This window comes from Miniopterus natalensis, chromosome 3 (genome assembly GCF_054644295.1).
Source record: "Miniopterus natalensis isolate mMinNat1 chromosome 3, mMinNat1.hap1, whole genome shotgun sequence".
NCBI classification, from domain to species: Eukaryota; Metazoa; Chordata; class Mammalia; order Chiroptera; family Miniopteridae; genus Miniopterus; species Miniopterus natalensis.
The window spans coordinates 50,797,017-50,822,974 of NC_142083.1; the positions used below are offsets into that span (position 1 = coordinate 50,797,017).

At 37.2% G+C, this 25,958-nt stretch overlaps 2 protein-coding genes across 7 annotated transcripts in view; one reads left to right on the plus strand and one right to left on the minus strand.

The window, feature by feature from the left end:
• The window catches only part of SKIC3 (SKI3 subunit of superkiller complex), a 63,679-nt gene extending 61,192 nt beyond the window's left edge, over positions 1-2,487 (minus strand). For 4 of the 6 annotated variants that reach the window (XM_016216171.2, XM_016216169.2, XM_016216170.2 and 1 more), the window contains exon 1: positions 2,100-2,300. The gene's annotated coding sequence lies outside the window, so the exon portion shown is untranslated. Of the gene's footprint in view, positions 1-2,099; positions 2,301-2,462 lie in introns of those variants that run through there. The other 2 variants (XM_016216168.2, XM_016216172.2) reach the window with 2 other exon arrangements.
• A 233-nt stretch (positions 2,488-2,720) lies between these two features.
• On the plus strand, positions 2,721-24,846 carry ARSK (arylsulfatase family member K). The gene is made up of 8 exons (XM_016216194.2): positions 2,721-2,906; positions 4,967-5,096; positions 7,277-7,436; positions 16,604-16,886; positions 17,437-17,608; positions 20,800-21,024; positions 22,874-23,098; positions 24,216-24,846. Exons 1-8 carry the CDS (start codon positions 2,769-2,771, stop codon positions 24,503-24,505), a joined length of 1,623 nt encoding a protein of 540 aa, XP_016071680.1. The 5' UTR covers positions 2,721-2,768; the 3' UTR covers positions 24,506-24,846.
• The last annotated feature ends 1,112 nt before the right edge of the window (positions 24,847-25,958 follow it).

A 25,958-nucleotide genomic window follows, 5' to 3' on the forward strand; every position in this document is an offset into this window, starting at 1 on the left:
TGATGTAAAGAGTTCCTTACATATCTAACACCAATTGAGTACTACGATCTTCCAGCTTCCAAAGCCTACTCAAAAACACTTAGTTTTTAGTCACCCTCTCCAAAAAGCAGTACTTCTCCATTAGCTTAGATTACGTCTTTCACCACCTCCAGAGCTTTCTTCACAAACCCCAGAGTTTTCCACCTCTACATCTTTACTTCTCCCATTCAGCCTGTCCACTATCGCTTCTGTCTACTCAAGGGCTACATGTAATTCAAGGACACATTCAAGTGTCAAACTAAGACCTTCTCAGACGAATCTCACACTAGTCCGAACTTTAAAACACTTATCATCTATACCAACATTTCTAAAAATGTATTCCAAGAAATATTAACAGACTTAAAGGTGTTAATATATGGCCTAGTAATATAGTGAATACTGTACATTATATATGTCAGTCTTTGAAAGCCACAATGTATTTTAGCGTTTAAAAGGCTCTGAGAATTTCTATAGTAAAGACCCAGAGATAGTTTAACCCAGTGACTCTGTAACTTATGTTACTATGAAACATTTCAGTGAACAACAATTAACATTCTGAAGCAACCTAGCATTCTCCAAAGTACAATTGGGATATTCTGGTTTTGGTTTTTGTTTGTTTGGCAATTAGCTGTATTTTTTTTCCTCTTCTCCCGCCCCCCCTTTGTTGCTCAATCCCTCCATGCCTCCTACCTATACCCCCACCCCCAGAGCTGTCAGCCTGCTAAGTAACTGTACTTCTTGATACATTTTACACTGTTATTAAATTTACAGGTGTGTGTGTACAAATGTGGATTGGCTGCTCACAGGAAGCATGTTCCCCATCACTGGAGATGAAAAACCACACACTGGACAACCCAATGGCAGTAACATTATAGAACTAATTGAACATCAGATGAGAAGTTGGACTAGAAGCCTCTTAGACTCTTCCAGAGCTATGTGTCTGGGGACCTAAAATATTTATCTTGCTTCAATCCAATGTAGCTTCTGCTCCCATTGACACTGTCGAGGGGAAAGAGAGGAAGAAAACGTGAATTCCTGTCATCCTGACCAGGAATTCAGGATAAATGTCCTATAAAAACAAGGCCATAGAGAGTAAATACAGCTCACAGAATCAGTACTGTGCCACATATAAAGTTAAATACATTTTTGAGTAATCTAAATGTCAGTCAACATTGTTTCTATGGTTAAATGTGTTCTACATTCCAAATTAACTCAGAACAAAATTTTTAAAAATATCCTGTTCACAGAAGAGCCTATCTGTATTACCGTCCATGCTGTACTATTATTTCACTTTTGTTTCCCTAAAGTGTAAGTTCCTTGTGGACAGAGGCTATTGTGTATATATTTGTATTCACCACAGATCACAGATCTTTAGCATAGTGCTTGGTTAATAATTCTGCTTCACTAACAACGTGTAAGCTCAGTAGAATGTCATGAAATTTGTAATTAACTAGAGACAGAGTATAGCAGTGTGTTAGGGCACAAATTACTCAAATTCAAGTCCTACTCAGATCGGATCCCTGTGTAACCTTGGGCAAGTCATTTAACCTCTCCAAGCCTCAGTTTTCCCACCTGCAAAATGGTGAAAGTAAGAATTATGGAAAATAATCCATGTAAAGTACATGTCACACAGTAAGTGCTCAATAAATGTTCCCTATAATCCTCAGCACATAGTAAGTGTTGAGTATTAAAAAAGTTCTGCCCCTTATTACAATTATTTTATGCAAAAAACACTGTCAGATATTAGTATTAAGACTTGATTTTATGTTAAATAAGTACTGCAAGTCCTTTTCCTGTCAAAATATTAAAACGATTAATACGACGTACAAATTAAATAACCTGAAACTGTGATAATGGAATCAGGAATTTGGCTCTGAGGCACAGAAATCTGCTTCTTCAAGATTTACTGGAAGGAGTTCAACAGTCAAGAAGGACCAGTGATTCTTCTGCAGCAAAACAATGGGTTCTGAACCCACGTCAATTAAGCGCACACGTCACACGGCGCAACACCGCTTCCCCCCAGAGGCTGGTCTGAGGTGCACCTTAGCTTTTTCCTGCCTAGAATCTGAAACTTCACTTACCAGGCCCCGCTCCTCGCCCCACGCGAGCACGACAAATTCTAACTGCCCCGGCACAGGCGGGCATAAGATGCGGCAGCCCTGGGGAAATGTGCCCGAGGGGCCCCGCGGTTCCTGTATCGCGCCTCGGCCGGTCCAGCCGGAGGCCTCACGAGGAATCACAGACCCAACTTAAGTGACAGACGCGCCGCCACCTCATCACCGACCAGGTCACCGTCCCGCCTACTAACTAATCAGCCGCGCCTGCGCGGCACAAAACGAGCACCCCTAGCCCCTGACCCTTTCTCCCTCTAGGTTTTCATTTCAACCATTTCAACCGCCCACCAACCCTAACTTCTGCAAAAGCCGCAGCGAACCCGAGCCCACCTGGGACAGACGCTCCTCCTCCAAACCAGGCTGGAGTCGGGGCGCATGCGCGCGTCCCGGGCACGGCTCACGTGACTGGAAGTGACCAGCTCTCCGCTCGCTCCGCGTTTGGTCGAAAAGTCTTCACGCGAGTCTGGGCGGGGGAGCCCGCCTTTGCGCATGTGCTCCCTGGGGCCTGATGGGAGTTGTAGTTCTGCTGAAGCGCTCAGAGGAACCCAGCTGCGCTCTCTGCGATCCCCACCCACCTTTCCCTGGGGGAGGCGGCGAGCCCTGCGCGCAGAGGCCGGGCTCCGACTGCTGCCCGCGATGCTGCTGCTGTGCGTGTCGGCGGTCGTAGCCTCGGCGCTGGCAGCACCAGCTCCCGGCGCTAGTGGGCAGAGGCGGGGAATAGCCCGGGCTTGGCCCGATGCGCCTAACGTGGTGCTAGTTGTGAGCGACTCTTTCGTAAGTACCGAGAGCGGGGCGGGGCGGGCGCGCCGGTCCGGATCCGCTACCCGCGCACAGCCTTTCCCGTGCCCCGGCTTTGGGGAGCACAGTCTGACACTTGCAAACTTGTTTCACTCCGATGCAAAGCAAAAAGTGCATTGTATCTTGAAGCCCCATATACACACGTACACAACATAGATGGGCATATAATACATATAAAGCAACACTTTAGCAAATAAAATGCTCTCTGATAGCATCTTTGCAAATCTTTTTATCTTTATTTTATTGCTAGCCTCGACTCACTAAACTATTTTTCCACTGTTAATGAACGATCAGTCCATAGCCCCGTTTGATTTAATAGTGAAGGGAAATAACATTCTCCATAAAAGCTTGTTAGTTTTCTAACGGTCATTTCCCAGTTCACCACAAGTTTGCAGGACTTTGTGTTTGGGTGAGAAGGGAAGAAATGGTTATTACCAAAAGATTGTAAGAATAAGACACGCAGGCACGTGGGATTTGTGAGGATAAGTTTCTGTGAGTTTGAATTTGTGAATTTGAAGAAAGTCTTGAGAAGAGATGTACTTTTGTCGTGGGCTTCCTAGCTTATCGTTCAGGAAATCAGTGGTTGCTTGCTTGGCATTCAGCGATTACTCCTGCTAGAAGTGGTTATTTCCACATAAAAACAAGCCCCAATTCTTCCCATCTTAAAAAGAACCCCATCTAGATTCTACATTCTCCTCCAGCTAACGCTCTCCCACGTTTCTGCTCTCTCACAGCCGTCCCATTCTTGTTTCCCTTTGTAAAATAACTTCTTAGAAGAAGAGCCGCCTCACTTTCTCACCCCCACCCTCTTTTTCCCTTTCCAGTTTAGCTGTCCACCCCTACCACTCCGTGGAAAGTGCTCTTGTCAAGATCACCAGCTGTCGCCACACTGCCAATTCCACTGTGCATTTTCTGGCCTTATTTTAGGTCCCCTCTCAACACAGCTGACATTACCTTTTTCTCGGTATGGCACTGTCTCCTCTCAGCTTCCAGGGGACCCAGTCTCCTGATACCTTCCTCCCTGCCCTGTCTTTCTGTTTCCTGTGCTGCCTTCTCCTTTTACTTGGAACTCCTCAGGGCTCTTACTGGGTTTCTTTTTTTTCCTCTTTTCACTCTCTCCTTAAAAGGTTTCATTCAGTCTCACCATTTCAAGTGCTGTGAATATGCTAAAGACCGCCAAGGTCATTTCACCTGGGTAGACTTCTCTGCGCCCCAGATTTCTGCCTGTACCCAACATCCTGCTTTATATATCCATTTGGAAATATGCATCTCAAGGGTTTATATATATCCCATATTTTGGATTATCTCATTTTAAACTGTAATTTATTTATAATTATATTGAAAACATATACTAGATAAACTCCAGGACTAGAATATACTTTTTTCTGTCTTTGTCAATTCCCAATTCTATTCCAAAATGCGTATCTCCAACCCAAACATCTCTTTTAACTTTCAGGCTCATCTATCTAGCCGCCTAATTGATACCTCCACTTATGTCTTGCAGGTGTCTCTAACTTTACATGCCCCTTAAATTATTTGAATGGCTGGGTCCTTCTCATCCCCTGAACGAACTTTCCAGAAAGTCCTTTAATTTATTTACTATAATCGAATGAATCTAAGTGTAACACTGCATTGAATTCTCAATATTATGAGCCAGATTACTGATAACACTATATTTGTTTTTATCTTTTGAGGATTTTAGGGTCATATTGAAGTCTTTTTTTAATATATCTTTATTGATTTCAGAGAGCAGAAGGGAGAGGGAGAGAGAGAGTTGAAATATCAGTGATGAGAGAGTCCTCAATGATCAACTGCATCCTGCATGCGCCCAACTGGGGATCGCAACCTGGGCATGTGCCCTGACCAGGAATTGAATCGAGATCTCCTGGACCCTAGGTCGATGCTCAACCGCTGAGCCACGCCCAGCTGGGCATTATTGAAGTCTTCTTATGCTTATAAATTTTATGGTTAAAATTAAAAGAAATAATTTTCTTTTTTGTGATGCAATCAGTGTTAATTAAATTTCTTTATTCCAGGATGGAAGGCTAACATTTTATCCAGGAAGTCAGGTAGTAAAACTTCCTTTTATCAACTTCATGAAAGCCCACGGCACTTCCTTTCTGAATGCCTACACAAACTCTCCAATCTGTTGCCCATCACGTGCAGGTATGAACATGCTTAATATTAATAGAAGAAAGTGGCCACACACTGAAAATGCTTTTACAATTTAAAAGATTATTCCGAAAAGTAGTATAGTAAATCATATTTGGCATCTAATAAAAAAAATTTAAGTCATATGTGTCTTAAGGTATGTACTGGGTACTGGGGTTATTAGATTTTCTAATTTATTTTTTCCAGAATAGGAACTTTTTAAAATGGTTTTAGTTCATGTGTTACTGTTTCATTTCCTTATGATTGGTGACTAAGAATCTTTTGACCACTCAAGCAAATGAGGAAATATTCATATTTCTTAGAAGAGTTCTCTTTCCAAGGAAATTTTTCAGTAAGAGTACAGGGAGTTGGGAGGGGACTTCTGAGTATACCACAAAGCAGTTAGAACTTTTCATACATCATGTTTATCTGAAGTTTTCCATGTTATTTCAGATTACATACTTTATCTCTGTTCAGGCTCAATTTGCTTCTATCCCAAACTTAATTACTTTTATTATAGTAATTTAACAATTACTAGATATAGGCATAGTTTTAATGGCAAAATGTCAGTGACATTAAGCCATGAATAACTGAGAAACGGGAAAACTGCCATTCTTATAAATTGTGTGTCTTCTCTGACAGAGTTGTTTTCCCCACTTAATATATGATTGGTTGCTTTGGAGCCCATAAACAGCACTCAACAGTTTGCTTTTGTCTGTAAGTTCCCAGCATGATATTCTCTGTGATTTGAGTCACAAGTTTCTTCACCTACATTTTCAATCCTATCGACTATATAACCACCAATGGTTAAAAGAAACCTGAACTATATTATAAGTTATATTTCAATGATGAAGGACCAGGTATATTAAAAAAGCATTTTGTTAATTTTTTAAAATATGTGTTTATTGATTTCAGAGAGAGGAAAAGAGAGGGAGAGAGAGAGAGAAAAACATCAATGATGGGAGAGTCATCCATTGACTGCTGCCTGCATGCTCCCGACTGGGGATGGAGCCCGAAACCTGGGCATGTGCCCTGACCGGTAATCGAACCGTGACCCCTTAGTTCATGGGTCAGTGCTCAACCACTGAGCCCCATCAGCTGGGCAATTTTTATTCTTAATTGAGTAAATGGAATGAGCAGTAGACTAGGTGAGGTGATGACCTGGATTTGAATCCTCAGTGGGCCAGGTCAAACAAGCCACTCAGTTTCCTTATCTATAAAATGCTGTATACGTTATGTACCTCATAGGGTTGTCCCCAGCATCAAATGAAATAATGAATAAAAAAGCTATCAACTCTTAAGATTTCAAGAGTGTTAGGTGATGCTTTTCCTGGAAGTAGTATATTTTGAAGAGTTGGAGCAAAGAAAAGGAATAATAATAATTAACATTTATTTCATTCTAAGTGCCTTACATGTCTTAATTTACATAATCCTCACGTTTCCATAAAGTAGATATTATTATTATCCCCGTTTTGCAGATAAAACTAAAGTACTGACAGGTTAAGTAACTTAACAAAAGCCACTCACTAACTGGTGTTATTGGGATTCAAACCCAGGTAACCTCCCATCCCATTCAAAAAAAGAGATCGTTTTCTTAGCAAGCTTATTCACCTTTACTATGTGTGTGCACAGAAATGGTAAAAGGGAAAAATGATTTTTTCCAGTTTTATTGAGATATAATTGACATATAACATTGTATTAGTTTAAGGTGTATAACATAATTATTTGATACATGTATGTATTGTGAAATGATTATCACAATGTTTAGTTAACATCCATCACACCTTACATGGTTAAAATTTTTTTCTTTAAAAATTGTGATAGGGTTTATTGAATAAATAGTTGTAGAAAATGAGAAAATTAACCACTAGCTACTTAGTGATTATTTTTGTGATTAAAAGAAGACTAGAGTCTGACGGGCTTTATATTTAATTCCAGCTGTATTTACCTTAAACAATGTAACCTATAAGCCTTAGAGACTCGCCTGTAAAATGGAAATAGTAACTCCTTGCAGAGTTTTCCCCTTGATAAAAGGAGATAATTAGAAATGTTAGGTAAAGCACTCAATGCAGGTATGTTTTATTCCAGAACATGAGCTCTAAACAAGTAGACTATTTTCTCTTGGAGTAATTGTCTTAATAGTTAAAACAAATTGTTAAACTTTACACTAATCCCGATTTCTTCTTTTCTCCCAGCAATGTGGAGTGGCCTCTTCACTCACTTAACAGAATCTTGGAATAACTTTAAAGGCCTAGATCCAAATTATACAACATGGATGGATATCATGGGAAAGAATGGCTACCAAACACAAAAATTTGGAAAATTGGACTATACTTCAGGACATCATTCCATTAGGTAAAAAATAAAACAAAAAATAGTCCTAATAGGCTTCTCTCTGCTATGTCACATAAATGTCTTAACTTTTGACTTTTTATTTCTCTACAAGGTAAAGTTAAATCTGTTAATCCCTCAATTGTGTTAATTTGGCTAAAACTTTAGCTTTCCTTAATCTTCTTAAAATATTAAATTTGTTAATATGCTGGTAATTTTATTTTTCTTAAACATTAAAGGTCTATAAGAATGTCTATAAAATTGTTTAGCCCATGATTGATTTTTATGGAGTTTTTGTTATATAATGGCTACTATGTTATTTACAATCTGTTTTAAAGATTATAGTCTTCTTGCTACTTGGCTTTGTCAGTTCAGTTCATTCTAATGTGAGTCTATTTTAACTTCTTTTTTCTTCTTCATTTTACTAGTTCATTCTAATGTGAGTCTATTGTAACTTCTTTTTTTTTTTTCATTTTACTAAGTCTTCAAAAATCAGGCAGCCCAGCATAGTGGGTAATAGTAGAGATCTAGAATCAGATTACCTAATTTTGACTCCTAGTTTCTCTATTTACTACTAACCTGTAATAGTATAACCTTGGGAACATTATCTAAGCTAAGGAACTTTAATTTCTTTAATGAAATATGTGGAGAAAAGAGCTAACACAGTAGGTCTGAGACTTCTATCCTTAGCAAGCCCTGCTTTCAAAGTTGGCCCTTGGCTGACATCTGGGACCCTGAATCTCAGGAGTGTTCCCTATATTCCCTAACTGATAAAATGACTTACTGTGTGTGTACCTAGAGTGTTTATACAATATGGTTATGCTGAGCACCTGATTTCACAGTGGGAATCTGGAGTTTTGGTATGTTCTAGGCAGAAGGTGTCTACATAATCAACCCCAATAACAACTTAGGTATTGAGTCTCTAATGAGCTTTCCACTAGACAACACTTCACATATATTGTCACAGTTAGGTGCTAGATGAATTAAGTGTGTCCTTTGTGACTCCACTTGGCAACTCATGCCTGGTTTCCTTTGGAATTACCCTAAGCATATTTTCCCTTTACTGATTTTGCTTTATGTCCTTTCACTGTAGTAAACCATAGCCATGAGTTAAACTATTTGCTAAGTCCCATGACTCCTCCTAGGGAATTTAGGTGTGATCTTGGGGTCTCCCAACACTTGTGACTCCTGGCACAAATATGTATTAAGACCTTAGAGCAGTACCTCTTCCCTAACAGGTGTTAATTGAGGGCTGTGGTAAATATAGTAGTGATGAGGATGATGCTAATGATTATAATAAGTAAGAACGAGAGAGATAAATTCAATAATAATAATGGTGAGTGTAGTGAGAGGAATAGTGTTCCCCAAAAGTTCATGTCCACCTGGAATTTCAGAATGTGACCTTATTTGGAAATAGATCCTATTGCCTATTTAGTTGAAGGTGAAATCATCCTGGATTTAGAGTAAATCCTAAATCCAGTGACTAGTCCTTATTAGAAGAGGAAAGGACACAGACACGCAGAGAAGGCAGTGTAGAGACAGAGACATAGATGGAAGTGATCACAGCTATAAGCCAAAGAATGCTAAAGAGTCCCAGGAGTTACCAGAGGCTCGGAAGAAGCAAGGAAAAGTTCTTCTCTGAGGCCTTTTAGGCTGCAATTTTCAACCTTGTGTGCCACAAGAATTTTTAAAACATGTGGTACCTGACTAGTTAGGGTCACTGGCCTCTTTTCCTTTAGATTGTCAAATAAAAGAAAATGACATCAGCCCAAACAACAATAGCCACCCAGTGTGAATGAATCAAAATTGTACCTATTTTTTTAATCAGATCAACAAAAAACATATTTCTGGTGGGCTGCAGAATTTTAGTAATTAGCTTATATGTGCCATGAGATGAATAAGGTTGAAAATTGCTGCTATAGAGGAAGCATGGCTCTGCCAACACCTTGATTTCAGATTTCTAGCCTCCAGAACTGTGAGGAAATAAATTTCTGTTGTTTTAATCCACCCAGTTTGTAGTAATCTGTTATAGCAGCCTAGGGAAACTAATACAATGAGCTTTGGGTAAACAGATAATAAAATAATCTAGAAGAATCTGAGTAGAGCAGGTCTTCCATTGATGTCCTTTTGTTCAACGACTCATTTCATTATAATCTTCATGAGATGCCCTAGGAACATAATGCTTTTTAGTATCCATTGGCCAATGGTAAAACTGATTTTGTTATATGTCATTTCACTAAAGTCACAGAAATGACTGACAATGTTAAGTGAGGACTTACTGTATTAATCTTGCTCTTCTGGTTAATGTTAAATTTCTTTCCTTTTCTGTATTTTAAAATCTAAAAGATATAAAGACTGGAAACTCAGAAGTAATCCTGATTTCTCTTCCCCACCCCTGTGTTCTAATCCATCACCAAATATTGTCAGCTCTACTTCTAAAATATTTCTCCAATTTATTCACTTCTTATCATCTCCACCAAGTACTATCATGTTTTGCCTAAACAATTGAAATGGCCTCCTAACTTCTTTTCTTCCAACTTATTTTCTGTAGGTAGCCAGAGTGATCTTTTTACCTGCTTAAAATCTTTTGGTGATTTTAATCTGGGCAGGAAGGCTAAAATCCCAAATTCACAATATTGTTTCTAAGACCCTACATAGTCTAGCCCCTGCCTACCTTTAGTCTCACTTAGTACCACTCTCCTTCTCCCTCAGTATGCACTTGGTCTTTCTTTAATTCCTTTAAGATGCTTTTTACTACCTCTGGACCATTGACACGCTAGTCCTTCTGTGCAAAATGCTCTTTCCCTACTCTGCCTGGCTAACACAGCAGAAAGAAGGGGTGGGAGGGGAGGTCAGTGGGGTGGGAGCAGTCTAGGCTTTGAAACTAGCTGCCTTGCCTACCATCCTTGTGACCCTGAACAAGTTACCTGACATCTCTAAGTGTCAGTGTTCTTATCTGTAACTGGACCTAATAATACTCACCTCATTGGAGGACAACTGTCATTTTTAAATGAGTTAATAAAAGAATTGAATGAAATAATACAAAGTATTTAACAGTCCCTGGCACAAAGTAAGCATTTAATCAAGGTAAAATATTGTTGTTATAAAAATGGCTTAACCAGAATTGCAGTTTGATACTTACATAACTTTTTCTTTTTCTAAAGCTCATTGCATTGCTGTTATTTCATGGAGTTTCACAAATTTCTCTTTAAAATCCTCCTTTTTGTAAAGTAAGGCTAATCCAGAGTGAAATACAACTCTTCATATTATCCTTTTTGAAATTCTTCCTATATTTTTCCTCAATTAATCCAAAAATAAAAAGAAGCTTAAGTTGAACCCCTAGTATTTCCTGTAATCATCATTCTATGTGTGAAATGGTTAAAACATGGCCTGAATTTTATTCTTCGGTGTGATAGTAATTCTTGGAGGGCAAGGATCCTGTCTTTTTCAATGCTTTATTCCCACTGCCAGTAGTGCTAGTGCATTATAGGACACAGTTAAAGGTTTGTTGAACAAATGAATGAATAAAAAGTTATATTGCTCTATCTATAGCTTATTATTTGATAAACATTTATGTTCTGTTTATCCCAGGTCATAGCATCTGTTCATTATTAGTATTTTGTATATATCCTCAACTAATAGAGTATATCTGGTTTTTCGGTTTTTTAATATATTAAATGTCCTTAATTTTCCTAAGTTATTTCTTGTGTGGAATTCTAAAATTAGTAAAAGCAAAAGAGCCTCTTAAATGTTGCTGTGTCAGAAGTCAAAGATGCTTTTCAGAATAATAATTACTTGCAGCATATTTTCGTTTACTCACCCTCCCACCGGAGCTTAGGAAATTGAAATAAACGATCAGGACTATTTGTATGGGGACTATATGTGCCCACACAGTCATATGGCTGACAAATAGGACAAGGTTTCTTTTAATAGCATGTTTGCAAAGGTTATATGAATTATAGCACGTTCTCTTTTAGATATTCTGTGCAAGTTTAAAAATAGATCTCAGGAAAAAAGTTCTCCTTAATATCAAACTTCATAAATAGGGGCATTCAGTGTTTTTGATAGACTGACTCTCAAAGTCAAAATTCAAGTTTTTATAACTTTGTGTGCTACATTTACCACTGAAATAGGCTATTTTGATCCTGCTTCTATTTTCAGCCAGAAGTACAAGTTTCTTAGTTCATTACTACAATGCCCCACCTGTCTCTTAGGCATCAAGTGATGCTTTCTTCTTGTACCAGTGTAGGAACGCTAGTCCAGCTACGTGTCCCTTACTGTGTATAGTACATTGCACCACACTGGGAGCTCTAAGGGCTACACACTGTTTCTTCCAGACCATTGTTATTCAAGTATTGGTGACACTACTCACTGAGATGCCGCTTACTGACTAGAAGACCTTGAGCAAGTTGCTTATCTACTTAGAATCTCAGTTTCATCAAATGAGCTTACACTAGATTACCTTAAAGGATTTTTCTTTCTAAAATTCTGTGATTTTGATGGAGTACAGGTAAGTGGTTTATAAAGTCCTGATATTCATCTGCCCCCCTCATATTATATGTATTGTGCTTAAAGTGTTTCTGATTAGGTCCATACTTACTATATCTTGTTAGCAATTGAGGGGAATCATTTGTATTTAATTCATTAGGTACTTTGATCATTTTATACTATCAGGTAAAACTGTTTTGCCAATGTATTCCCAATATTTATTTAAAAGAGTGGTTCTCACCCTGACCAGTGTGGCTCAGTTGGTTGGGCCTTGTCCGGTGCATCAAAAGGTTGTCTGTTCAATTCCCAGTCAGGGCACATGACCGGGTTGCGGGCTCCATCCCCTGTGGAGGTTGTGCAGGAGGCAGCCAATTGATGTTTTGCTCTCACATCAATGTTTCTCTCTCTTCCTCTTTCTTCTTCTCTCTCTAAAAATCAATAAAATCTTAAAAAAAACAACATCGGGAGGGGGATGGGACGGGAGAATGAGTCATTGGGGAGAAAAAGGGACATCTGTAATATTATAAACAAACAAACAAACAATAAAAACAACAACAAAAAAACAGTGGTTCTCAACCAAGGGCAATTTTCGCCCCAGAAGACATTTGGGGTTGACATCACTGGGAGAACGCTGCTGGCATCTAGAGCATAGAGGCCAGGGTTGCTGCTAAACTGTGCTGCGCAGGACAGCCCCACCCCTCAACAAAGAATGATCAAACCCAGAATGTCAGTAGTGCAGAGGTTGAGAAACGTGATCTAAAATTAAGTATTTTATACTCATCAGCGTGGCCTTACGAATATCACATCTACTTTTTTAATCTTAAATTTATTCTTCCATATCCTAAGGGCTCAGATCCATTGACACTAATTTGTCAAGTTTTTTTAGAATTAGCAAAACCAAAGAAAATGTTAATTTGGAAGTGTATAGAATTGTAAGGTAATTCATTTCATATAGACATTTTAAAAACTAGATTTCTAAGATCAGTACAATTTAATAAAGACTTGGAATGTTAAGTAATAATCCTTAAAGTACTAATATTCGAAGATGATCTTTATTTAAGTAAGTTGCAAAAGTAAAATCAGATGTATGTAGTACCCATTCAGTAAATATTTATTGAACCACCTACTACATACCAGACATTATTTTTAAATTATGGGAATACAGTAGTGATCAAAATGCAAAAATCTCTAACCTCATGGAGCTTAGATTCTTGTGGCATCAGAAGAGAACGTAAACAAGCTACTGTTTTGTCTTTCCTAGCTAAAAGCTTAAAACCTACAATCCAGTTCTTTGTTATTTCATCTCACCACCACTGTAATTATATATGTTCTCAATTCATACAGCTTATGTTTTTCTGAAGCCAATTCACAATAGGCAATTTTCAATACTCTCAAACAGATGAAAAAATAAAAGACCTACTTCCAAAGTGAGAGAATTTCTATGGAAAAATTCTCAAGCTAGAGCCTCTCGGCAAACAGCGAAGGGAAGCCAATCCTAGGCTGCTAGCACCGCTCTTCCCTTCCCTGTCAGGCCACAGACCACACATCACAGGCTTTCTCAGCAGAGCCAGGGAGACCGAGGGAGGCCGAGAAAACTGAAGGAGGGCAGCAGGGAGCCTCTCTCAGCCCCCGAACTCCGCAGCCCAATGAATAAGTCTGTGTGTACCTAACCATGGCCATTATCATTTTATAATCTAGCATCATCTATACTTTCAGGTCAGTTTTCTCTGTACTGAGGATGATTTTATCTTATTCTTTTCCTTATAACGGAGAAAGTCATCCATTCCTCTGATCATTTTAGACGCTTTTTTCGATCCCCTCCCCAAACACACACACGTTATCATCTTTATTGATATTCAGTGTCTAGAGCAGCTTGCATAATTCTGGGCGCATTCTCAGCATGATATTTTGTGATAGTGGAAGAGCCTGCTGTTGGTTTGCTTTTGTTTTATTACCCCAGAACTCTCACTTCTGATGACTAGCAAATTCTTGGCAGAAGCAGCTTCGGGGGCTATCTTCAGCTCGCTGTCTACCAAACTCCTACTCAGTTTCCTGTAACATGACTGAGAGCTCTGAGCCTACAACTTCATTCCAATTCCTGGATTTTTTTTACATTTAATTACCGAAGTTTAATTATGATGTTTAGCTGCCCATCATGGAGTTGATCTCCTACTTTTGCCAGTGTTAGCCATTTGAGGACTTGGAAGTTTATTTCAGTCTGCTTGAGAAGATCCTAAAACTATCCAATAATGTGGAGACTTGACTTTTTCAATTTAATTAGTTTTAGCATTAGTCAGATATGACCTAATTGAAGGGACTTACGGTTTAAAAGAGGTGGTTAAAAAAAGTCTAGGTAACCACATTGAAGGGCAAAATGTGGCGAGTTCTATTTAAAGGAGGAAGCCATCACGTACAGGTGGTTTTTTAAGGGGCGAGAGAAAAGGCTGGAAGTACTATATTTAGCCTATTCTGAGGTGCACAGTTTTTCACAGTTCAACATCTCTGAAACTGCAATGCATCTTACAATTGATGAAAATTCCCTTATGTATTGGCAATGTTTTTTCTTAACAGTATACATTTTTAAAGTACATTTTACATTAATAGTATTTTAGATTTAATGACTCTCAAAAGTAGAACATCACTAGGCTCAAATGGGGGACAGGAAGGAGAAACCAAAGGCATCCACGTAGGAAAGTACAAACCTTTTGGGGGACATTGGATCAAGAATTCTATAAGGAAGCAGTGAAAGGTAAGGCTTGAAGATGATGTGAGGACTGAAATAACAGACTAAGGCAGCTGGCAGGAAATAACCTGCTGCTTCATCAGATACGCTGAATTCTATAACCTCCATAAAGTCTTTGTTCTCTAAGGAAAAGAATTACCTTGGAATAGTTCTGTCCTATTCCTTTCTTCCTTGAACATAGTTTTTGCCCAACTGTTTGAGATGAATTTTTTGGAGCTCATGTAATTTCTTGATTGCTCTACTTTGTCATCCCTTAAAAGTGTCCCTGTTTCCCTTTACGCAGTGTTTCCATCGTTCCAGTGGTCTCCCTTATGGACTACATTATACTGCAGTTCGCGTAAAGAGTCTGGCTGTCAGCACCTCTTTTTCTCGTCTGAGGCTAGAATACAAAATTGCCAAAGCAGGGCACTTACTGTATAAGGAATATATAAGAATTTTTAGACTTTTTCTACAATGTCTAAAGAATGTTAAAATGTCTAAAAGTACATAAGTAAATTAGCGTTCTGGATATTAAAAATAAATTAACAACCACAATAATATCTAGCATATGCCAGGTTTGACTAAAGCAAAACCAGAATGTATTTTTAAAAAAGAACATTGTTAAAGTGAAAAAAAATTTTTTCAACCAGATGAGGTAATTAAAAATTGATGTCTGTCAGCAAAGGAAGAACAAAGGTCATTAATAGCAAGCAGAAAAATTAAAAAAAGTGGAGATCTAATTTAGTATGAGGGCAAATAATATTATAACCCAGAATAATAGATTATTTTCATATTGACCACCCTTAGTTATTTAATACAAGATTTAACCAAGAAAAACATTTAAAATAATACTATGTAAGGAAGCAAAGGACAGTGCTACCCAACTGGTTAAGTGTCTGTTTTTGTGTATAATCACATAAGGAAGATGGATGACAGCCTTTAAGTGTTTCTCACAACTTTGAGAGAAGAGTATATCATGGGGAAGGGTATGGATTCCTTTTTCTCTTACAGAATTTGTTAGGCTAATATTACTTGCAAGGGCATTATTCAGAATTGTAATTTTTCATGCAAGAGAATTATCTGAGACAAGTTACCGGTTACAGTCCCATCAGTGATGATTGTGTGTGTGTTCACTTGGGCAAGAGAGACAGAGAGAGAAATAGATATGGATCTCCCCAGTCTGAGATAGTTAATTATATTAGGAAGCTGAAGGTTTAAGTCTAGGCTCCTAATTCAGTTTGAAAGAAAATTTATGTTCTTACCAATCTGAATGTGTGAAATGTGTGATGTTTTTTCAGATGAGATTGTTATTGCATAAATTAACCCTGTGACACCTGTGGACTGACGGTATCCAATGCTACAACAGCAGACTTGGGCACATTGGCACAGAAAATCCACACGGCAGTGGCACATAGGCAAATTTATGCAATAATTAGTTGATAATGTATTAGGTAGTTGTAATTTCTATTTTTATTAAGAGGAGATCTTGGTGTTAAAAGGAAACTAATCAAACTGCTAACTATTGGATAGTGAGTTTAGCCATCACCTTGTTTTCTGGCATCAAACCAAGACAGAATAATTCTCCTACTTATGGGTTATTCTGTCTAAAAATTGAGGGTTTTTTCCATAAAAGAATTCTTGCACTGTTATGTAGAGCAGTGCATCTAAACTTTAATATGCATGAGAATCACCTGGGCATCTTGTTAAATACCCTTTCTGATTCAGTGGGTCTGGAATGACCCTGAGACTGCATTTGTAACAAGCCCCCAGGTAAATAGGTATTGTAGCTCCTTTATTTTGTTAATAAGGAGAGATTTGTTGATTCAATTTTAAATGTTAAACAAAATTTTCCGTTCTAGAATAAACCCTTTGTCAAGTTTAAAAAAATAAAAATCATTTTCCATATTGCTTTCTTATGTTTATGATTCGTTTTTAAAACGTTTAAATTCCTTAGAGTATACCTGTCTTTTTGCCTTCCCAGCAATCGTGTGGAAGCATGGACAAGAGATGTTGCTTTTTTACTCAGACAAGAAGGCAGACCTATGGTTAATCTTATCCCCAGCAAGAATAAAGTAAGAGTAATGGAAGAGGACTGGAAGAATACAGATACAGCAGTAAACTGGTTAAGAACAGAAGCAATTAATTTCACTCAACCATTTGTTCTGTATTTGGGATTAAATTTACCACACCCTTATCCTTCACCATCTTCAGGAGAAAATTTTGGATCTTCAACATTTCACACATCTCTTTATTGGCTTAAAAAAGTAAGTACACTATGTGTGCTCAAAACCAGAAGTTAACATTATACCTGTATGTTACTGGTATTCACTTACTGTATTTTATCATCACTTCTTAAGAAAAATTTGAATATTGTATATTCTCATTAAATCAAGACCAATAACTGGTTGACAAAAACTAAAGGGGCAATTTTACAGAAATAAAGTAAGTGTTAAAACTTAGAAACCGGCTTCTGAATTGAATACCTTTGCATATAATGTGTCTATTAAAAGAGAAACCGAAAGGCATTTTTTAAGGAGTGCAGGCAGTGTTCACCGTGCACAGTTCAGGATTGTAAAAATAACCATGGAAGCTGAAACTATCTCACTGTATGTACAGATATTAATATATGCCTTTTGTTATTACTGGGAATATTAACAATTTGTTCATAATTTATGTATTTGATTACTATTTTGGTGCATAATTTGTAACCATTCTTTTCTACTATCCTAAATAATTAAAGTATGTATGTCTAGTTCACCATACATACTTGTTGGATCACAGGAACATTACTGCTTTGTTTTTCTCCCTTTTTAGGTGTCTTATGATGCCATCAAAATCCCAAAGTGGTCGCCTCTGTCAGAAATGCACCCTATAGATTATTACTCTTCTTATACAAAAAACTGCACTGGGAAGTTTACAGAAAAAGAAATTAAGAATATTAGAGCATTTTATTATGCTATGTGTGCTGAGACAGATGCCATGCTTGGTAGGTGGTATATTAATTAGCAATTACATGAAGAAAAAGTATAATAATTTGCCATCAAACCATGATTATGCTAGTTGATGACTTGAATGAACGTTCTGAGATGATTTCTTATATCAGTTGCTTAGATACTTCAGATTTAGGATTTTAAGGCTCTTGACACATAAAAATTGGATAATCTGCATTATTAATAGTAAATAAAAGCCTTTTCCATTTTAATTATTCATAAATTAATAAATGCTTAGATTTGTTCATACACAAAGAAAAGGTCACAGAACGCTATATCATCTGCTTGAAACAAAACATTTTGCCAGCTTTAATCAGTCATCAGTTCAGGCATACCTCTTTTTAACATGCTTCACAGGTGTGTTTTTTACAAATTAAAGGGAAGACCCTCCACCAGCAAAAAGATTGCAACTTACTTTATTGTGATACTCGCTTGATTGCGGTCGTCTGGAACTGAACCTGAAACATCTCTGAAGTGTGCCAGTATTCAGACACACACAGATACATGTGGGACAGGTTAGGTTCCAGGAGATGAGACAGTTTAGTGGTAGAGTCTTATGACTTGTCCCAGACTTGTAATAACTGCAAAACAAACCCATTCTCCCCAGCCCTTCAGAGCAAGGCTTAACTAAAGGCGAAGTCGGTTTCCCCATGTATATTCTGGTCCAGCATCATATTGAATTTCCTTTTCTAATTCAGTTCAGAAACAAACCTATCTCTGTAAGATGACTGTCAAGAAAGTGTTTTACCCACTCACTTGTAGAGTGATGGCAGTTTCCACTTCAGGTGGAGAAACTCTGGTTTAAAAAAATACACATTTTTATAACAGGTTCTTTTCCCAAGCCATATCACTTATTTTGCTGCACCTTGGAGTAGAGCATAATTGAATTAGTGAAGTATGGGTAACACCTTTTCCGTACAAAGTAAACCTCAGGAGTGACCAAGTGAATGGCTATTTCTTAAAAAGCATTCATTAGGCAAAAATAGAAAAGTATAAAACAGAAAGCAAAACAGCCATATGGATAAATTATTTATAATATAGCAAGTATAATATGTATTAAAAGAGTCTTCAGGACTTTCCAGCTACTTACTCTAAAATGCAAGTAAGATTTTAAGTAAGTTTCTATGATCCTTAGATCCATGCAAATGTTGAATTGTATTTCTATATTTTCTGATGTTACTGATGTTCACCCATTTGCACCCTGCAAATACCTCTTGAAGGTTCGCAGCTATCCATTCTTCCATGTCTACTAAAGTGAAACAGTATATAATGTTGCTGCAGAGAGTGTGGGATACTACTCTTCAAGTCTCTTCAGGAAAAAAAAATGCAGAGCTCACTTCAAATTACAAAGGTTATGAAACACTGTTTTAGTTACCAGATAGTATTTATTACTCTTTACAGTGCTTGTTCAACAAACATTTAGTGCCTCCTAGCAATTAGGCACTATGTTGGGCACTGGCAGTACTGAGTATTATAAAGAAATCATGTATTCATTAAAAACCCTCTAGGCGCGTACTCCACCTGAGGGCCTTATATTCACTGTTCCCTCTGCCTGGGATGCCCTTCCCTTTACTTTTTACACACCTGGCTACTGTCAGTCTTTAGCTGTCAGCTCCAATATCACCTCCTCAGGAATATCTTCCCAACCACTCTAAGTTAATATACCAGCCCCATCATCCTACTTACTCTATACTTTGCTTAGCCATAATCTTTCATTATTTTATCTTTTTACTTGTTTACTGCCCATTTCCCTTGAGAACATGAGCTTCATGAAGGCAGAGACATTCAGTCTTAATCACCACTGCATTTTAGGTGCCTTGTTTTACATCCATAGTGCCTACCACATAGTGAGAACCCAGTAAACATTTACCAGCAATTGTAACTAGAGTAATATGCAAGTCGTAGGGTCCTGGAGGACAGTGTGATTCACTCTACCTGGAGTAGTGGGGAATGCTTCACGAGGAGGAAATGCTTGATCTGGGTCACAAAGGAAGAATGGCAATTTGCCAAGTAGACGGGGAGAAAAGGCATTCGACAAAGAAGGCAGAATATGTACAGAGGCAAGAAAGTCTAAACTATTATTAGTTCAGGGAATTCTAAGTTGGTAGGCTTGTGAAAGTTAAGGTGTTCAGGGAGGCTGAGGGTGATGAGCTTAGAGAGTGGACAGGGGCTTTGTGTGTCATACTAAAGAATAAAATGATAGGAAGCTGTGAAAAAGGTTTAAACTGGATGTCACATGGTCAGAAATGTCAGAAAGCTATCCGCCAGAGTGGTACAGGAATATTGTGGACGGGAAAGAGTGCAGGCAAGAAGACCAATTAGGAAGCAATTTCAGTTGTCCAGTTGAAAGATCCTGATGGTCTGAACTCCGTAATTCCACAGAGCACTGGGTCTCTGTTCTGACTGGACCGCTGAATAACCTGTTGTTTTTGGTTTTGTTTTTTTAAGTAATTCAGAGAGCCCTGTATCCCAGATTGAGGAACTGCCAAACTAGGGATGACCCCTCTCTCTGGACTATGCCTTACTGTGATTCTCTTAATTACAATGAGGAGGAAGTTTCAGGACACTAAGAAACAGGGAGTGGGCAGAGGAACTTCACTGTCCAGGTATTCCCTAAGAATATGCTACATCACACTCATAGACTGAACTGCTTCCAGCCCTTCTTCGAAGATAGGATTTCCATAGCCCTCTGCCACCTTCATGGGCATGATCTGGTGATTGGGGATTTGGGCAAAGGGTCACAGGGAAGAGGAGTTCTGACCCCTCTTACCACCTTCCACTGGGCAGAAATTGTGGGTCAGTGTGATACCAATCCTTTCATTATCTGAGACATGCACAGTCCGATGTCCAGACTTGTCTTTCTTTTTTCATTCGAATCACTAAAGGGAAAATCTCCCCCCTGTTCACCAATAGAAACAGAATTATCCTGTAGGTTAATGTTTTCACCAGCATGATCTTCAAATAAAGAAATTATCCTGTAGGTTTTATATTTTCTCCTTTCTCTCTCCTGTCCATCAACTGAGGAACAGGCCCATGAAGCCGTATTACTTATGCAAGAGCAGTAGATAATATTCGGAAGTTAAGAAACATCCCTACAAACTCATAGGATAGAGTTGTGATGAGGTTACTATGATAGAATAAAACATTAACCAAAAGCTAATTGAGATTTGTCATGATTATATTGCAGGTGAAATCATTTTGGCTCTTCGCCAGTTAGGTCTTCTTGAGAAAACTGTGGTCATCTACACTTCAGACCACGGAGAGCTGGCCATGGAACACCGTCAGTTTTATAAAATGAGCATGTATGAAGCTAGTGCCCATGTTCCACTCTTGATAATGGGACCGGGCATTAAGGCCAACCTACAAGTATCAAATGTGGTTTCCCTTGTGGATATTTACCCTACGGTGCTTGGTAAGTAATGTAAGTCTGTAAGTCCTTATTTGTAATAATGCTGGAGAATGAATAAGCAAGGTAGGCAGAGGCCTTGCTGACTTGTTTATAACCCTGAGCAGCTCCTTTAACTGTGAGTCAATCCATATCTGAAATACGACTATAATATTCCTCAGGTTCCTTTGGCCTTCACTCGCTGTAGTCATTTTTCCTTCAAAAGATTCACAATCAGGATATGACCATACAGTAAACCACGTAAGATATTCAGGTTCATAACTTCATAGCTATGATTTGTATATCATTTCATCTTCCGCCTCTAAAATGTAAGCATTTACCTAAAGACTATTCCAGGGCCTTAAATTTCTTTACAGTTAATTTATATCAGTGTCCTTTCCTTTTGTCTTTTATTTCACATAACTTCTTTTAGATATGAACTCACTTCTTTGTTGTTCTTTTGCCTGATGTATATTTCTAATCTCAGTTTCTTAGCCACCATTTGCTGGTTCTCTTTTATTCCGGGGCAATTTTAACACTTAGCCGGATCTCTGCCACTTTCTGGCTCCATCAATTTTTAGCCAATTCCCATTAATTTTCCTCATTTCTGTTTTCATAAGGAATGTACATACAACGATGTATATTTGTAAGTATCTCTCTTATTATCATCTTTATAATTTAAGAACATGTGTTTATATTGGCATTTCTTTCAGCTTCCTCCCCTAGTTGTCCTCCTCTAGGACTCTCCCCACCCCATTTCCAACGAAAAGCCTTCTCCAGATTATCATTTTCTTTTTAGCCTTGTTCTGTTTTTCTTGAAGTACAATGATTAAGGTTGGGGTGATTATTTCTCACATTTCCCTCAAAATACTTCATGGTAATATCTGGCATTTTGTTTATCTTTTTGACTCTAGCAGCTAAATAATCCAGTATGTTTAGGGAGCTGTCTACAGTATATCATAGTCTATTCCTAGTCATCCTACCACCTTATTGATTAGTTGATTATTATGCATTGTTTAAATAACTTTTCTTTAAATATCATTTATATTTACCCATGATGCAAATTTTCTAGTGTACAATCTTGAGATAAAACAGTATGCACTCTGTTTTTCAAAATATACACATATCCCATTCTAAAATTCCAATATTAGAAAATAATCTATAGATATACAGAAAGACTTATCTCCATAGATATTTATTATAGTATTATATTTAAAAATGAGAAAGATTATGACTATCTAGTAATTATAAATTGGGTAAAAAATAGTCAACTTTATTTTAAATGGTGAACTATGTGAAACAGCCCCCATGTAGAAAAGAAAATGTAGGCTTTAAAACTATATAAACAGGGATTTTTTGTTTTGTTTTGTTTGTTTATTTATTGAGATGGGATGTCTAACATATTGTCCAAGTCAGCACAATTTTGATAGTAAAAGGGTACTATCAACAGTTACAACTGAAAATAAAAATAAACCAGATTTTTTTGAATTGTGAACTGTGAAAATGTAATTACATAAAAATACAATTATGTTTAAAATAATGCTTAATTGCTAGTGATTTAAATTGCAAAACCCTCATTGTTACAGGATCTTAGTGGAGGTTTGGGAGGGGCATTGTACATAGACCATTTTGTATTTTTTTTTTTAATATTTCTATTTTCCAATTACAGTTGACATCCATCATTATATTAGTTCCAGGTGTACAACACAGTGATTAGACATTTATGTAACTTCCAAAGTGATCACCCAATAAGTCTAGTACCCACCTGACACCATATGTAGTCTTTAGTCTCTGTGACCTTTAATGACATCATTTATGAATGTTCAACTAATGAAAAAATGAGTTATTTTAAAAGATTGTATTACTTGTGTTATAGATATTGCTGGAATTCCTCTGCCTCAGAACCTGAGTGGATATTCTTTGTTGCCATTGTCATCAGAAATGTTCGAGAATGAACATAAATCCAAACACCTACATCCGCCCTGGGTTCTGAGTGAATTCCATGGATGCAATGTGAATGCTTCCACTTACATGCTTCGAACTAACCAGTGGAAGTATATAGCCTACTCTGACGGTGCTTCAGTACCACCTCAGCTCTTTGGTAAATTTGTTGATTTATTTCTTAAGTGTAGTAGGATGTGTAACGAGCTGACCTACATAGTGTTGCCTAAGAGATCCAGTAATCATTGTTACAAAAATATCTGCTGCTTTTCATGCTGTGACAGTGTACAAAAGGTTGCCTGAGGAGCAGCTCCTTTGCAAATCACCATCTGAATTTCAGAGCAAGTGCCCGAAAGCTTCTGATCTGGAACTCAGCGTTGAAACCACTGTTTTTCTCTGATCTAGGCATCTTCCAGTACTCATGGTTATCTTTCCCAATCAGTAGTCAACAGTCTCTCATTGTACCTTGATTTCAGCTGTTCTGGATGATTAACACCTCTATCTTATGAAGCCTGACATTTTACATATATTATTTAATATTCCCCCCAACCCTAAAAGATGATATCAGCATCATTTTATAGAGATGACCAGGGGTCAAAGGGATTCAGATACCTGTGCAAGGTCTCACACCTAAGAAGTGGCAGAACTGGGATTTCAACCCTGGTCTGATTCCAAAACCCATACTCCTTTCACCTACAATAATGCCTCCTAGCTTCACTATTCTGTGAATTAATTTTAAAGCAGCATTATTAGAATTAAGGTTTTATTTATCCCTTGCCCTCTTTTTGCACATAAAATATGTGCTAATTTCATTATTAATATTCATTTCTCCCTATATTTCCTTCCCGGTTACAAATGTCAAAATTATTAACTCAAAATAATTCTCTACTTTGGGGTTATTGATATGGGACAATAAAAGCACACTATTTTTTTTCTCTGCATGTCAAAGTAAGCAAGTCATCAAAATCAGGAAGAATTAGGCCAAGCCAGCTTCCTAGTGATAAGGGTTTCACTATCTCTGCCATCTAAGGATTGATAAGAAAAAAATGGGATAGCAGGATGATGGTAAGAAAGAAGATAATTTGAACATACATTTAGAGAGGTGTTTCACTTTTGGTATATTGTTTTACCATTTATACTGTCCTCCATCTTACTAAGAGGAACTAAAAATAAAAATAAATTCTAACACATAGTCTATTGCAGAGTAATGACATTCTAAAAAATGTTATTGTAGCAGGTAATTATTTTGACGGGTATTTAATTTTTTTTTCTTTCAGACATTTCTTCAGATCCAGATGAACTAACAAATATTGCTACAAAATTTCCAGAAATTACTTATTCTTTGGATCAGAAGCTTCGTTCCATTATAAACTACCCTAAAGTTTCTGCTTCTGTCCACCAATACAATAAAGAGCAGTTTATCAGGTGGAAACAAAGTCTAGGGCAAAACTACTCAAATGTTATAGCGAATCTTAGGTGGCATCAAGACTGGCTGAAAGAACCGAGGAAGTATGAAAACGCAATTGACCAGTGGCTTAAAACCCATACTAATCAAAAAAATATCTGAACAAAAATAAGAAAATAATGTTCTGGATCTACATAGAAATATGTCAAAAGATCACGATTAATTATATGTTTTAAATGTTATTTTTAATAATTACTGATTTTTTACTTTTAAAGAATGTACACTATTTTAAAATTAAAAAATAATCATTATAGAATTATATATTTTCAAGAATGATTACCATTAATATCTCATTCTTAGCAACTTAACAACTTAATGGAAATATTAAAAGAATAGAAGCAAACAGAATATAAAGTTATATTCCTCTGGATAATGTGGAATGTAGAATAACCATTTAACTATTAATTATTACTTATGAACCATAAAATAGTAATTTCTAAGTATTTGATGGTGTCTGATGAATTATTTGTATCTGATGGGACATGGACTATTTGTTTATTTGATGGGAGTATTTGGAATAATTGGTGGGACATAGATAGACCCTGGATGTGGCTGACTTTATTACTGCTTTTTAAAGTAGGAAATATATGTACAAGGTACAAGCTTTGAAAGATACAAAGGAGTTAACCATGAGCATGAAGTCTCCCTCCTTTCCCAATCCCCCAGCGACCCAGTTCCCCTTTCTGGAGGCCACTACTGTAACCACCTTCCTGTGTGTCCCTTTAGAGACAGACCATGAATCTGCAAACTACATTCTTTACCACTACCCCCAACACACAAATGGTAGCATACTATACAAAATGTTCTGCATCTTGCTCTCTTCTTTCCCCATTTAACAATAGATACCTAGAAGTGAAATTGCAGGGGCAAGACCTATGTCTAGCAAAATTATGCTAAATACTACCAAATTACCCCTAAAGAAATTATACCAACTTAAACTCTCACTCAGCAATATATTAAAAATATTTTATTTTTATGAGTAATATTTTATTTTTATATATTTAATAGCCACTGGAATTTCCTTCACTGTGACCTTTCCTATTTTTCTATTCTTTGCCCATTTTTCTTTTTCTGGTTTGTTTTTTAATTATTATTATTATTATAGGCATGCTTTAGATATTAGCTCTTTGAAAGAAAACCTGAATTTTTTTTCCTTTTTATAATTTGTCTTTTGACTTTGTTGTGGTGTTTTTGACATGCAGAAATTGGTATTTTCATGCAATCAAATTTATGAGTATTTGCTTTTGTAGCTTTGGGATTTTGTGTCACATATATTTAGAATGGTCTCCCCCACTTATCTTCTTTTAGAGTTTCATTTTTCATCTTAATATCCTTGACCCATCTGGAATGGTTACCAATTAAAGACCTAACTTTAACTGTTTTATAAGATGGCTACCCAATTGACCTTTCATAGAGTAAACTAACATTCTTCCCATTGGTTAGGAAATGCCACTTCATTATGTAACATCTTTTATTGAATAAATTATCTTTTCCTCTACTGATCTAAAGTGCCATTTTATCATATACCAACATCTCATTTACATTTGAGTCCTTT

Bases quoted from the DNA above. Each gene is read 5' to 3' on its own strand.
- ARSK (XM_016216194.2), top strand. From the start codon at position 2,769: ATGCTGCTGCTGTGCGTGTCGGCGGTCGTAGCCTCGGCGCTGGCAGCA. The intron at 7,437-16,603 runs GTAAAAAATAAA...TTGCCTTCCCAG, and splicing joins TCAGGACATCATTCCATTAG to CAATCGTGTGGAAGCATGGA. The intron at 17,609-20,799 runs GTAGGTGGTATA...ATTATATTGCAG, and splicing joins TGAGACAGATGCCATGCTTG to GTGAAATCATTTTGGCTCTT.